The following is a 15,975-nucleotide window of genomic DNA, read 5'->3' on the forward strand; positions in this document are numbered from 1 at the left end:
CACAGACCCATTAAACCTGGGTTCGCAATCTTGGCATCGAGATCCGGCCACTGCGACCTCCAATCCACAACCCACAAGCCATCAATCAGGCGGTGGTTGAAGAAGAAGAAGAAGATGGTGGTGGGAGGAGGAACTGGTGGCAGATAGTAGAGAGAGAAGGATGGGTATTTTTGGAAGACTAAAAGGGCAAAATGAGTATTACAACAATAATTTATGGGTGATTATTGCACAGAAGGGTAATTTTGCACAATTTCAAAAGATAAGGGGTATTTATTGCACACTTTTTCTAATAGGGGATAAAAGTGTTACTAAAAATATACCCCAGGTGTTTTCCGCACTTACTCCCTTAAAAGGATTGTTGGATCTGTTCATCACTGAAAAGACATAATTGCCCTGCACAATTTGAAGTTATTCCCATAAGCGTACTTTGTTCGCTCGGTGCACGTTAGCAGCGACCGTTTCTCTCATCTCATCCCTCTGCTCTTGTAAGCCCTATACTCGTTAGTTGGGAGGAAAAATCGAAGCAGAGCTGAGAGGAAAAGGTACCGAGATGATAAAACCACTTGTTATTTTCTGTTTGGTTGCTGAGAAATGGTGGGGAAATAAATCTGTATACTTGTATTCCTCCAATTTGAAGAGTTGTAAATCTTGATTTCTTTCTTTTATTCAATCAGTCAACAAATGGCTTCAATTAATTTATGTTTGGTTGCTGAGAAATGTTGGGAAAATAAATCAGACAACTCCAATTCCTCCAATTTAAAGTGTTCCGTTTCTTTCTTCTATTCGATCAGTAAACGAATGACTTCAATTGCTCACTGAAAAATTCCCTCTTTTAATGGTTTTGATTAATCAGGAGCTATTGAATTCATCAGATTTTGGAGATGGCGAGCACTGTGGATGTGGCGGGAGATGCGATTCCAACTTCGTCGGTGTTGATGGCGTCGTCAAAGCACATAGCGACGAAATGCAAGAGCGAAAACGTTGCGTTCCTCAAATGCAAGAAGGATGATTCTAACCCTGAGAAATGTCTGGACAAAGGCCAACAAGTCACTCGCTGCGTCCTTGGCCTGTAAGTATATAGTATGTACATACAGATACATCTGTGTAAATGCTGATTCATATGATGTACTCATCAAGTTGTTGTCACTTGCTTTTCTGGTAATCTAGAAGGGTTAGTTTATTGGTAAGGTATTATTCATCTGGAATGTTTTAGTAATCGATGGTTTTTCTATGACATTCCTTTTGAATTGAAGAGGGTCTTGAGTTTCTTATGATTGAGGAAGTAACTGGATTGAAATCAGTTATTAGGGTTGAACATTGTGCATGTTTTGTGTGAAAATGATGAATTTTTAGGTCTTAACAGCATTCGAATTGGACAATATGTAGAGTCAGTTTGTGTTGATGTTTTGTTTTCTTTAAAATGGGATTGTTCACCTTATTATGTTTATTTTTTACTTGTCCATTTTGTTAATTGGTAAATTTATTGTGTTTTTTTCAGAAATTTAATTTTATTAACACACTTAAAAACTTGAATGTTGAGAAGAGTTAGCACTTCAGCAAACAAATCAAAAACACTACAGACCTAGGATCTATAGAGACAGACAATAAGAGGGCAAACCTTTAGAATTTAGACTAGATCTGTAGACTCGTCAATATGGTGATACAATTCAACAGCTATCCACACTACAGTGTCAAATAGAATTGTATGCTTCATTCGATAAGAAAGAAAGAGACAACCCTAGAGAAGAGATTATGTCATTCCCAATTTTTGGTTGGATGGAAGAGAAGAGAGTTTTAATTTAGGATTAGTAATTTACTGTGTTTGTATAATTTAGGATGGTAGTAATTTAAAATTCCTATAATAGCCCCATTTGTTTTCCCTCCTCTCTTCCGTTCATATTTGGAGGGATGTAATTTTGTAAATGAGGAAGGATGACTTATCCCTCCTACTATCTTTTCTCTTCTTGTCTCCTCCTACCGAACGAAGAAAGTTTGTTCCTTCCTATCTTCCCTCCTCATCTCTTCCTTCCTACGGAACAAAGCAAAAAGCATCCACTACCATAACACATGAGCAAAGACATACTGGCAAATTCCTTTCCATTTGGATCCATTTATTTAACTGAGAAGCCTTAGTAATCGAGAAACAGATAGAAAGGCAATAATTGATAATGACAGCTTCGAATATTGAAACTTAAAATACTACCAGTGGCCTATTGTCTGATCCAGTTCACAATGATCTGGAATTATGTACTTGCGCAACTACTTGGAATTTTTTGTAACTTAAAATGCCATAAAGCTAATTAGAAGGATAAGTTGGGATACCCTTTCCGTCATAAACGTCTGACTTGTTGAAGTTCATGAGCTGCTGAGATAAGGATCCAGTTCAGTATAACTTAAAGAGCTTTTTAATGATGCTGATTTAATGTTGCGGCTGCATAGAGTTTGAATCTTTTCCATGTATAATCAGGTAGTTGCTAATCGCAGCGAGTTTGAATCATTAATTCTTGCCTCTCAGATTGAGTTTTTTCTTCCTCAGGCATTCGATTTTGCATCATACTGATTGGTAATCTCCCGGACCATGTTCCTCTTTAATTTCACCGCATTGCATAATAGAACATGGTAGTTCAACATCTTAGTCATCCTTTGGATCTCCTTTTAGCTTAGTAGAACCTCTTAAATGTTATTATCCTCCCTGGCTGTGAAAAGCTTGTGGTACCAATTTGTCTTGTACAGATTCCTGTTACTTCATAACCAAAATTGCCATTACCCTGTATTGGTGGCACCGATGTGGGGTGCTACGTGAATTCCCGGTATTATTTGAGCAAAGAGGTTGCCTGCATACTGGAAACTTTGATCACATGCTTATTTTAAGAAATGTCAAATCTATTTGTACCACCCAAAAAAAACCGCATGTGGTTTCTAGAAGCATTTCTAAATCATATGATATTTGACACTGCAGGCTGAAAGACCTTCGCCAGAAGTGCACGAAAGAAATGGATGCTTATGCTGGTTGTATGTACTACCATACAAATGAGTTTGAATTATGCCGCAAAGAGCAAAAAGAGTTTGAGAAAGTATGCGCTTTAGGATGAGTGGAGAAGGATATGCCCACTGTCTTACAGTCTTAATAATCTAGGCTAGTCTGCGATGAGCAGATTGTGCTGTTGCCTTCACTTTTGATTTAAACTTTTATGGGTTTGGAATGCCAGCTCGCCCTGTGTGGTAGAGATACTGGTGTTGGAAGCTGTTTTTTAGTAGCAAAAATGCTGCAAAATGATATTATCTCTGTTCCGATCATTATTATTGATAATTACTGTTTGAATTGTGGAATAATTGACCATTTTTTCTTCTTTGTCAGATATGTTGTTATTATTGATAATGTGCTTGATAAGGATCCTTTACAGATCAAGGCCCCAGAGAGCGGGAGTAAGGATCCTTTACAGATAAAGGCCCCGGAGAGCAGGAGTATATAGACATCATCATGGTGGTGAGCCTGCACCATGATAATAATAATAGTAGATTGTGGACACATTATAATTGCAAAATTGACACAATGCTTATAGTTTGCTATGTTCAATTACAGTATTAAAGCAACTTATTTCTTGATGTGTTATATTGTTCTTAATTGGTAGTAGAATTAAGGCTGACGTAGCAGAATGTTGATATAATTTCTGCTTGAGATTTCTATTTGGTAGTGTTTTTAGGTAAGATAGAAAAACTACCTAGGTTAGCTGACATTCAATCCTTTCTGAGGTTTGAGTCATGCTGTTGCTGAGGAGACTATTACACAAGTTTTACTCAAAAGTCATGAAATCATTCTGAAAAGACCTGTTATATCTGTCACCATCTACACACGTAGGGAGGAAATAGCTAGCAGCTTTAGAATAGCGCATTTGCGTGCCTCTCCATATCTCAGGCTATACCTTTCTATTCTCATTTCTGGAATTAAATTATTTTGTTGTTGTTAAGACCTGCTGTATCCGTCACCATGGAAAGATATAGCTAGCAGCTTTAGAATAGTGCATTTCCGTGCCTCTCCATATCTTAGGCTATACCTTTCTTTTCTCATTTCTGCTATTAATTTATTTTGTTGCTGTTAAGACCTGCTATATCCGTCACCATCTGCACAAGTATGGAGGAAATAGCTAGCAACTTCAGAATAGTGCATTTGTGTGCCTCTCCATATTTCAGGCTATGCCTTTGTCTTTTGTCATTTCTGCTATTAAATTATTCTTTTTTTGTTAAGACCTGTTATACCCGTCACCATCTGCACACGTAGGAGGAAATAGCTAGCAGCTTTAGAATAGCGCATTTGCATGCCTCTCCATATCTCAGGCTATACCTTTCTTTTCTCATTTCTGCTAGTAAATTATTTTTTTGTTTATAGCGCATTTGCGTGCCTCTCCATATCTCAGGCTATACCTTTCTTTTCTCATTTCTGCTATCAAATTATTTAGTTGTTGTTAAGACCTGCTATATCCGTCACCACGTAGGGAAGAAATAGCTAGCAGCATTAGAATAGCGCATTTCCGTGCTTCTCCATATCTCAAGCTATACCTTTCTTTTCTCATTTCCTAGAGCTGCTACTTTCGCATATATATTATGAAGTTACTATTTAATTATTGAATTCCTTACTGTTTTCTGGAAGCATTGTGGGTAACATGGTATCATAATGATATGTTTTTTTATCTCCTCGTGATATCAAGAATTTTTTTTATTGAAATGGTGGAATGTTATTAATATTTTAGATGATGATCAATTCTTCGATAGAAACGATTTCCAAATTGAAGTAATAATAATAATAATAATAAATATATACTATATATATTGAATTTCTAGATTTCTTGAACTATTCAATATCTGATGAAGACTAGGAACGTAGAACAAATGCTACCCAGTGAAAAGTATGCATACAATTCTTTATATAGCAATACTTTTGTTTACCTTTACTTGAGGGTGGATGTGTATGTGTTTCAATTATTCTTAAATCTTTAATTTAAAGTTTCTTAGGAAAGGTTCAGAGGTTAATTTTTCAAATAATATATTGTATTTAAAATAAATAAAAAGTAACTTACTGTTTATTACATAATTTTATAATGATTATTTTATACAGATCTTATAAAGTCTGGATTATCATTATCTTCTTGAGGTTGTGCAATAGCATAACCTATTTCAAAGATCTTCATTTTTATCTGAGGATCTTGAACTTGATCTATAAGATCTAACAAGGATTGTTGATGAGCAGTTAAGACATTTAAACTTAGCCCATTCATTTCAACTATAGCCTTGTAATAGTCATTCTTCTGGTGACAAAAACATTTTGGATTACTATTTTCTTCTTCAGAGGAAGACGAAGATTGTAATTCCATGAGTTCTTCAGACTTAAAAGATCCATTTTCGGAAGAACTAATATTAAGCAATAATTTGCTTAATTGGAGTTTTAACTCTTCACTAATGGGAAGATTGTTAAGTTTCTCCTTAGTTCTGCATTTATTGGCATAGTGGCCTATCCGTCCACATTTGAAACACTTAGCCTCTGTTTTGGGTTTTCCTTTACCCTTTGCTTTTGGATAGGTTTTCCTTTTGGGCTTAGTGTACTGTTTTGAAGTATCAACCTTTTGTTAATATTTCTTTAGGGAATATTTCTTTTTATAAGGTTTGTCAACCTTATTTCTTTTCCTAATTTTAGGATAAGATAAAGGTGTCTGATAGGCAAATTGATCATAAAATTCACCTACTTCCTTTTTTCCCGTTAGTCTCTGTTGTTTTAACTGAGACTGTAACTTCAGATCATTACAAAGAGCTAAACCTTCTTGGATTACGATGTTGACTAATCCACCATAAGTATAGTTCCTGTAAGGGATAGAAATTCCATTGTTCATATCCCGAAGCTTCTTTCTGATTCTTTCAGCAAAAAAGGTAGGAAGACCATCTACAAATTTTGCTTTCCAGTGTTCATGATCGGCATCACGAAGCTGTAGAACCTTGGCTAAGAAGACATCTTTGTACCAACGGAAGCACCAGATATGAAATTCAAACTAAATTAAAGCAAATTGAAATATGTTCGAATTAATGATGAGGTGAGTATAGTTTTATTAACTTGCATTTCGTATCTTGTGACATGCTTATGCATAGAATTATACGAGTATTTATCTTAAGCACGCTTGGAAAATGTTTTGATATGTAGTTTTTTTTAGTACAAGTAGATAAATTGTAGCTCGCGGAAGGAATAGGTCGTAATTGCTAATAATATAGGAATATTTTATTAAAAAAAAAAAAAAAAAAACTGACTATAGAAGAGAAGCTTCTAATTATGAAATGGTTTTTCTTTTGCTTACCCTTTTCCATTTTAACTAAAAACAATCGGTTTGCTAACAAGAAAATGTTTGTTTTTAAAGCTTAAACAAACATGAAATGTATTTTTCTTGTCAAATATTTTTTAAACGAAATATTTTCATGTAAATTTTTTTTTTTTTTTTCTAAATCATTTTCTAATTCAATTTTTGTGATATTTTTTAAGTCAGCTTTTGTGGACTATTAACTCTATTGTTCTTTTTCAGTATTCCTGACTAACCGGGAATAGTATCCACAATTAACTCTCTTTCACAGTGTTACCAACAGCAACGAATAATACTCCCTAAACAATCCCCCTCTCTCCTCGTTACTCTCTATCTCTCTCTCCAGGCTAAAGCATCCATCCCTCTCTTTCTTGTTATTTTCTCTCCCCACTCTCTCTAAACCAAAGCATGCTCTCGACTAAAATATATTCCTCGACCAATCCAAATTTGTGTCCATCTCTCTCTCCTCTCACTCTATGTATATACATATAGAGAATTCTATGTATATACATTTTTTTTTTCCTAAATGAAGGAGTATATAAATATCAACAATATTGTACATAGGTCAAAGAGGAGGCATACCTCCACTTACACATCAAAGAGTTTCGAAAGAAAAGGCCTACAGAAAATAAAAAAAAAAACACACTATAAAAATAAGACTACATGATGTCCTGAAGCTGGATCCCCAGTATATCTGTAACCTCCCACAAAATACACTTAACTAGTTCCCCAGGATCGCGGCACATATCATTGTGCAACCTCTCATTATGTTCTCTCCAAAGAAAATATAAAACAACAGTGAATAAAACTTTAGCTAACTTATTGCTCTTCCCTTGAAATCTTTGTGTAAAATGCACAGCCAATTGTTGGACCTCATACACCTTTTGTAAACTCCACCCACACATATCAAAAAACTGCATCCATACTTGCCAAGTATAGTCACAACTACAAAAAATATGATCCAGAGACTCCACGTTTCTGTAGCACAAATAGCATCTAGACACCATAGTAATCCTTCTGTGTTGCAACAAAGAATGATGTACTGTAATACCCCGTAATTTTAAAGAGTTTATTTAAATTAATTTTGTGTTAGGTTAATTCTTTAAATGTGTAGATTTATTCAACTTTTAATTATATATATTTAATTATTTAATTAATTTTATTTATTTGTGCATGTAATATTGATTTTTTTTGTTCTATATAGTATAATGATTAGTTTAGACATTTTATTGGTTATGTTTTAAATTAATTAATATTATTTAAATTAAAGTATTTAATTTGTATTATATAATAATAATAATAATAAAAATAATAATAATTATTATAATAATAATAATAATAATAATATTAAATCAATGTAATGATGAAAAATTAAATCTTAGGATAGGATTTCATTCCCATAGTTGAACCTTAGGACATTTTGCTTGACTTGGCTTGCTTGGCTTAAATGTTATAGGTAGAGATGTGAGGAATGGGTGAGAAGTTAATATAAATTAGATATTTGTATTATATATATTATATAAGTTTGTATATATATATTAGTTAGCCAACTTACCCTTAAGGCAACTTACTTAAGTTAGAAAGCTTAAAAATTACAGAGAGCTATTTTATAGGAGTGAAAGGAAAAGAGAGAGAGAAAGAAGTTTGGACCGGTGTAGGCGATTTTACCCGACTACGCGCAACCGGCGGATTTATTTTAAATCCATAAGGCAAGTTATTATCTACTTTTCCCCTTTGAATTAATAAATTAATTGTTTAGTTTATTTGTAAGCATAGAGCCAAGGTTAGTAGATTATTAAATTATAAATTTTATCTTATTAAATTAATGAAATTTTAATTATATAGGATGGTATATATTTATTTAATATCCTATGAAATTAATAATGGCCGAAAATAATTAAATAAAGCTTTAGGGATTTTTCTAGAATTTTCTAGATTTTTCCGGGGCTTTTCTGCAATTTCCGGCGACCTTCCGGCGAGTTTTCCGGTCGCCGGCAATGGGGGAGATGACCGGAGTGATCCGGTGTGATGCGGCGCACCATAGGAGGGTATGCGCGCGCATCTGGACCATTAAACAGCAGCGATTGATCCGGTGCACCGCGGTCCATGTTACCGCGGTACACCCGGATCCGTGAGCGTTGGATGGAGGGAAGATAGGTGGATTGATCCTGTGTGGCGCGCATGTAGGAAAGCTGATGCAGCCAACCAACCGGAGGACGCCACGTCAGCAGGAAGCCATCAACGCGCGCGTGGAACTCTCTAGACGCGCGTGGGAGCGCGTGCGCGCGCGTGGCTGATGCCAGACGCGCGTGGAGGCGCGTGGGAGAGTGGGGAAGGTTGGGCTGCGCGTGGGGAGGCGCGTGAGGGCGCGTGTGGGGTCTCTACAGCTGCTGAAAATTACCAGAATACCCCTAAGGCCTGTTTTGTAAATTCCAGAACCTTAAACTTGGATTTTTAGGTACTGCGTTGGTATTTACGGGTTTAACGGGCCACGAAATTATTATTTTAATACCCGTTAAGTATTATTATGGCCGATTAATATTTCTAAACCTTAATTGGCCCGTTTACCGTACGGATATGAATGTGATTTATTTATCAACATTACCATAGATGGTGTTATTATTTTATGGTATTCATTATTACTGTTCAAATATAATAATGTCACGGTTATCGTCATATAAATTATCCATTATATATTATGGGATATTTATACTGTTAACCATATATCAACCATGATTATTATGCTGTGTGCATTTCAGAGAATAAATGGACTGTTCAAATTATGTCGCATTTATATTATATGGATGTGTTGCCATATAGAACCATGTGAGCTGGCTAATAAGTTTAGACTCATTTATACCTTATGCATTCGTTGCTATAGACAGATGTGTGGCTGTCGGGGTATGTGGTTTAATATTATTGGCATGTGTTGCCTAATGGACATGCTCAGTATATTTAGTAATATTATTGGCATGTGTTGCCTAATTTGTATGCTCAGTATATTCATCAGTATTTTGAGAGGTGTTATCACTGTGTAGTTCGTTATAGTCTGTGTTGTCAGTATCGTGCACCATGTATAATAGCTGATTTCCCGGGTAGGGAAAGGCGACACTTAACCACCTAGTGTGAGTCTAAGTGATCACCGTCTATTCTGGTTGAGGTCATGTTATACATTGGATGGTTCCCTTAGGATGTATACAGATATAATACTCATCCGGATATAAATGATTAATTTATTTGATTCTCTGATTTGGGTCATAGTAGAGAGGACTTGCTCGTGGGGTTGACCCACCATTGTTGTTATTTCAGGATACGGTCAGTACCCGTTCCAAGGTTGAGGTTAGCAGTGAGGGACCACCATCCGAACTCATCTACTCTTACGATCCAGTTCAGGGTAGAAGTTTTACGTATTACTTCAGTTTCAGTTTTATTTACTTTTGACGTTGAACTCTCAGGTTTATATTTAGGGATCCTTGACATAGGATTTCCAAGTTGTAATGGAGTACTGTATTTAAATAAAGGATGGATGGATGTTGTATTATTTAGTGTTCCTTTCCTGTCTAAATTCTTTTATTATCATCATTTTGTATTCCATGCTTGTATATTGCCAATTGTTTTTGATATCCCTCGTTTTTCATGTATAAGCCTGATCAACTTATGCGTGGAAAATGTGGGGGTGTCACAGTTGGTATCAAAGCATTCCAGGTTCGAGTGTCTTAGGGATCTGTGATTACTATACTTCCGCGTTGTGTATTCTGATAATTAGAGCCTAAGTATTAGGGTTCTTTGTATTCTTTTAGTCGGTCCATTATAATGTACTGACGTTAGATTTTTTTTGAATTCAAAAGAAGGATGTCTAGGCGTGGGACAAGGAATGCGAACCGTCATCGCAGTATTTCCCCAACTCAAAATGAGAATCATGAATTTTCCCCTCAAGTTGCTGATATTATTGCACGAGCTGTAGCTGCAGGAGTAGCATCTGCTCTACGAAACCAGCAACCTCCTCTGATAGTACCTGTTCCTGAACCAGTGGCACAGCCAATGTCATGGGACAAAACTCGTCACTCGTTTATCAGAGGGAATCCACCGACATTTGCGGGGTCCACAGATGTCTTGTTAGCATATCAGTGGAAACAGGAGAGCGAGCGTCATCTTCGGATGGTAATCTGTACCGAAGTGCAGAAACAGATGCTAGCTACGTTTATGCTGATAGGCAATGCATTGCAGTGGTGGGAGTCTATTACTACTGTCGAAGAGAGGACCAGATTGACTTATGCTGAATTTCAGACTCGCTTTGACGACAAGTATTTTCCTATGTCAGTAAGATCAGCGATGAAGACTGAATTTCTGGATCTGCAACAGGAGGATATGACTGTGGCTGAGTATGAACAGAAGTTCATTAAATTGTTATTATTTGCACCAGAGGAGGTCAATACGGAAGAAAAGAAGAGACACCGCTTTGTGAAAGGGTTGATATGGCCGATTAAAGTGGTGATCATAGGTAGTCCTGCATATACTACTTATATCCAGGTGGTTAATGCCGCCTTACAGCACTGCCAGATGAGGAGTGATTACCGGAAGTCCAAGGGAGATAAGCGGGCTAACCGAGACTACCAGACAGTGGAGAAAGGAAGCAGCAGTGGTACCAAGTCCAATAATCGGGGCAGATTTCAAGGACATCAACCTTGGAAGAAAAATAAAGGAAACCCAGATGTGCAGAGGGATGGAGTCCCTAATCAGGATAGACAAGGTGGGATACCTCAGACCGGACAGGAACAGTGGTCGGGAAGTCAACAGAGGAGGCAGGCAGGTCCTTTTACGGGACGTTGTTATCACTGTAGAGAAATTGGGCATCCGGCCAAGATGTGTCCCAAAGCTAAGCAGGGACAGTATGGGCAGCCGAGACCTAATCAGCCGTTACCTTTACCGGCCCCACCGATGCCACGTGGGCAAGTTCAGAATTTTCCGGCACTTCCAGCACCACCATTTCCTCCGGGACAACCTCCACAGCAGTTGCATCACGGCAGAGTTTATAACTTCATGCCACATAATGCGCAGGCTCCTCAAGCTATTGAGGGTATGTTTTCTATACATGGTAGAACTGCTCATATACTGTTTGACACTGGTGCATCACATTCTTTTGTGTCTAGATCTTTTGTTATCTTATCTGGTATGACGACTCAGTTATGTGACCAACCTCTTAATATTTATACACCATTGGGAGTTGGCGCAATTTTACGAGAGTGTAGCGGTGATATCCTTATAGATATGGGCCGGCTTCGATTTCTTGCAAATTTGTTAGTGTTAGATATGCATTCATATGATGTTATACTTGGGATGGACTGGTTATCTCAGTACCATGCTCAGGTTAACTGTTACGAAAAGTCTATTGTATTTTCTATACCAGGACAGGAGATGTATCTTCTTGTTGTACCACAACTTGATAGAGGGCCTAGCACTTATTTATTCGTTCTTGAGGAGGACTCACAGGAAGCGACTGCGGTATCTCTTGACAGCATCCCGGTAGTACAGGAATTCCAGGATGTATTCCAGGAAATTCCAGGCTTGCCACCGAGTCGAGAGATAGACTTCGTCATTGATTTAGCTCCAGGCACTATGCCTATTGCTAAGGCGCCGTACAGAATGGCACCAGTGGAGATGCGAGAGTTGAAGGATCAAATTCAGCAGTTGCTCAGCTAGGGATTTATTCGCAGGAGTACTTCACCATGGGGAGCACCAGTACTGTTTGTAAAGAAGAAGGATGGATCTCTTCGTCTTTGTATTGATTACAGAGAACTGAACAAGATCACTATTCGTAAAAAGTACCCGTTGCCCAGAATTGATGACCTGTTTGATCAGTTGAAGGGAGCTACTTACTTCTCAAAGATCGATTTGAGGTCTGGTTATCATCAGCTACGAGTCAGAGAACAAGATGTTCCAAAGACAGCATTTCTCACAAGGTACGGATCTTATGAGTTTCGTGTTATGCCTTTCGGTTTAACGAACGCTCCAGCTGTCTTTATGGACTTGATGAATAGAGTATTCAGAGAATACTTAGATCAGTTTGTCATTGTTTTCATTGATGATATTCTGGTTTACTCTAAGTCGGAGAAGGACCATGCCAGATATTTACGCACAGTATTGCAGACACTTCGAGAACATCAGTTGTTTGCGAAGTTTGAGAAGTGTGAATTTTGGCAGAAAGAGGTCAAATTTCTAGGACATGTAGTGTCAGAAGAAGGGTTAGCAGTAGATCCAGCCAAGGTTGCGGCCGTTATGGAGTGGGGACAGCCTACCTCACCGACAGAGATTCGCAGTTTTCTGGGATTGGCGGGGTATTATCGCAAGTTCATCCAGGGATTTTCCAAAATTGCGGGTCCACTTACTCATCTAACTAAGAAGAATGTACCATTTGTATGGGATGATTCTTGTCAGACTGCTTTTGCTGAATTGAAGAGTAAGTTAACTTCTGCACCTGTCTTAGCCACACCTCAGAGTGGAATCGAGTATTTAGTATTTATCAACGCTTCTCTGAAGGGTTTGGGTTGTGTGTTGATGCAAGAAGAGCGACCAGTTTCTTATGGGTCCAGGAAGCTTAAGCCTCATGAGCTTAATTACCCGACTCACGATCTAGAGCTCGCAGCAGTGGTTTTTGCCTTGCGTATTTGGAGGCATTATCTTTAGGGGGAGACAAGATGTATCAGGACATGAAACGCCAGTTTTGGTGGGCCGGCATGAAAAGAGATATAGCTATCTTTGTCTCTAAATGTAGCACCAGTCAGATGATTAAGATTGATCATCAGAGACCGCCAGGACCGTTACAGCCACTTCCCATACCAGAGTGGAAATGGGAGAGTATTTCCATGGACTTTATAGAGGGATTACCTACTTCACATCATAATCACAACTCTATTTGGGTCATTGTTGATAGATTGACTAAGTCCGCTCATTTTCTGCCTGTTCGTTCAAACTTTACGTCAGATCAGTATGCTAAGCTTTATATTGCAGAAATGGTGAAACTTCATGGCGTACCATTGTCCATCGTATCAAATAGAGATCCGAAGTTTGTATCAGGATTTTGGAGGAGCTTTCAGCAGGCATTGGGTACAGAACTTTATCTTAGCACTGCTTATCATCCTCAAACAGATGGACAGACTGAGCGAGTTAATCAGATTTTAGAAGACATGTTGCGGGCATGTGTTCTTGATTTTAAGGGCAATTGGGAGGAATATTTGCCGCTTTCAGAGTTTGCTTATAACAATAGTTATCAGAAAACTATTGGTATGGCACCATTTGAGGCTTTGTACGATAGACCGTGTAGGTCTCCTGTCTGTTGGCTTGGAGTTGGTGAGAACAGCTTTTTAGGTCCTGAATTTATTAAGGACACGTCAGAAAAGATCGCTATCATTAGGGATCGGATGCGTACAGCTCAAAGCAGACAGAAAAGTTATGCTGACCGTCGAACTCGTGCTTTAGAGTTTAAGGTTGGTGATCAGGTTTTGCTTAAGGTTTCTCCTATGAAGGGAGTAATGCGGTTTGGGTCAAAGGGTAAGTTATCGCCTCGGTTTGTAGGTCCTTATATGATTACAGATCGGATTGGGGCAGTAGCTTATCGTCTGGCTCTACCAGATAATCTTCATAGGGTACATAATGTTTTTCATGTATCCATGCTGCGGAAATTTCTACGGGAAGAAGATCGATATCAACACATTGATGTGGGTGAGATTGAGTTGCAACCCGATGCAACCTATTTGGAACAACCTTACTGTATTCTCGATCGTAGGAATCAGATACTGCGCACGAAGACTATTCCATTAGTACGTGTACAGTGGAGTCATCATAGTGCTACAGAGTTTACTTGGGAACGGGAAGATATTATCCGTGCCAAGTATCCAGAGCTCTTTAATACAGGTATGTAGTGAATTTCGGGGACGAAATTCCTTTATTATGGGGGGAGAATGTAATACCCCGTAATTTTAAAGAGTTTATTTAAATTAATTTTGTGTTAGGTTAATTCTTTAAATGTGTAGATTTATTCAACTATTAATTATATATATTTAATTATTTAATTAATTTTATTTATTTGTGCATGTAATATTGATTTTTTTTGTTCTATATAGTATAATGATTAGTTTAGACATTTTATTGGTTATGTTTTAGATTAATTAGTATTATTTAAATTAAAGTATTTAATTTGTATTATATAATAATAATAATAATAAAAATAATAATAATAATTATAATAATTATAATAATAATAATAGTATTAAATCAATGTAATGATGAAAAATTAAATCTTAGGATATGATTTCATTCCCATAGTTGAACCTTAGGACATTTTGCTTGACTTGGCTTGCTTGGCTTAAATGTTATAGGTAGGGATGTGAGGAATGGGTGAGAAGTTAATATAAATTAGATATTTGTATTATATATATTATATAAGTTTGTATATATATATTAGTTAGCCAACTTACCCTTAAGGCAACTTACTTAAGTTAGAAAGCTTAAAAATTACAGAGAGCTATTTTATAGGAGTGAAAGGAAAAGAGAGAGAGAAAGAAGCTTGGACCGGTGTAGGCGATTTTACCCGACTACGCGCAACCGGCGGATTTATTTTAAATCCATAAGGCAAGTTATTATCTACTTTTCCCCTTTGAATTAATAAATTAATTGTTTAGTTTATTTGTATGCATAGAGCCAAGGTTAGTAGATTATTAAATTATAAATTTTATCTTATTAAATTAATGAAATTTTAATTATATAGGATGGTATATATTTATTTAATATCCTATGAAATTAATAATGGCCGAAAATAATTAAATAAAGCTTTAGGGATTTTTCTAGAATTTTCTAGATTTTTCCGGGGCTTTTCTGCAATTTCCGGCAACCTTCCGGCGAGTTTTCCGGTCGCCGGCAATGGGGGAGATGACCGGAGTGATCCGGTGTGATGCGGCGCACCATAGGAGGGTATGCGAGCGCATCTGGACCATTAAACAGCAGCGATTGATCCGGTGCACCGCGGTCCATGTTACCGCGGTACACCCGGATCCGTGAGCGTTGGATGGAGGGAAGGTAGGTGGATTGATCCTATGTGGCGCGCATGTAGGAAAGCTGATGCAGCCAACCAACCGGAGGACGCCACGTCAGCAGGAAGCCATCAACGCGCGCGTGGAACTCTCTAGACGCGCGTGGGAGCGCGTGCGCGCGCGTGACTGATGCCAGACGCGCGTGGAGGGGCGTGGGAGAGTGGGGAAGGTTGGGCTGCGCGTGGGGAGGCGCGTGAGGGCGCGTGTGGGGTCTCTACAGCTGCTAGAAATTACCAGAATACCCCTAAGGCCTATTTTGTAAATTCCAGAACCTTAAACTTGAATTTTTAGGTACTGCGTTGGTATTTACGGGTTTAACGGGCCACGAAATTATTATTTTAATACCCGTTAAGTATTATTATGGCCGATTAATATTTCTAAACCTTAATTGGCCCGTTTATCGTACGGATATGAATGTGATTTATTTATCAACATTACCATAGATGGTGTTATTATTTTATGGTATTCATTATTACTGTTCAAATATAATAATGTCACGGTTATCGTCATATAAATTATCCATTATATATTATGGGATATTTATACTGTTA

General features: G+C 37.6%; 1 protein-coding gene across 4 annotated transcripts; it reads left to right on the top strand.

Annotated features, from left to right (window-relative positions):
- Positions 1 to 392: 392 nt before the first annotated feature.
- LOC132279054 (NADH dehydrogenase [ubiquinone] 1 alpha subcomplex subunit 8-B-like) lies at positions 393 to 3,357 on the top strand. 4 transcript variants are annotated; one of them, XM_059780977.1, is made up of 3 exons: positions 393 to 542; positions 854 to 1,069; positions 2,960 to 3,357. In XM_059780977.1, exons 2-3 carry the CDS (start codon positions 882 to 884, stop codon positions 3,090 to 3,092), a joined length of 321 nt encoding a protein of 106 aa, XP_059636960.1. In that variant the 5' UTR covers positions 393 to 542; positions 854 to 881; the 3' UTR covers positions 3,093 to 3,357. The 4 variants fall into 4 exon arrangements, with proteins under 4 accessions (XP_059636960.1, XP_059636962.1, XP_059636961.1 ...); XM_059780979.1 differs by having other exon boundaries at positions 424 to 542; positions 873 to 1,069; XM_059780978.1 differs by having other exon boundaries at positions 453 to 594.
- Positions 3,358 to 15,975: the final 12,618 nt, after the last annotated feature.

Source organism: Cornus florida, unplaced genomic scaffold, assembly GCF_030987335.1.
Source record: "Cornus florida cultivar Cherokee Brave unplaced genomic scaffold, ASM3098733v1 CherokeeBrave_3.0.0_Hap2_Chr10, whole genome shotgun sequence".
In the NCBI taxonomy this organism is placed as follows: Eukaryota; Viridiplantae; Streptophyta; class Magnoliopsida; order Cornales; family Cornaceae; genus Cornus; species Cornus florida.

Excerpts from the sequence above, each read along its gene's own strand:
- LOC132279054 (XM_059780976.1), top strand. Across the intron at positions 1,070-2,959 it reads ACTCGCTGCGTCCTTGGCCT|GCTGAAAGACCTTCGCCAGA; the intron begins GTAAGTATATAG and ends TTGACACTGCAG.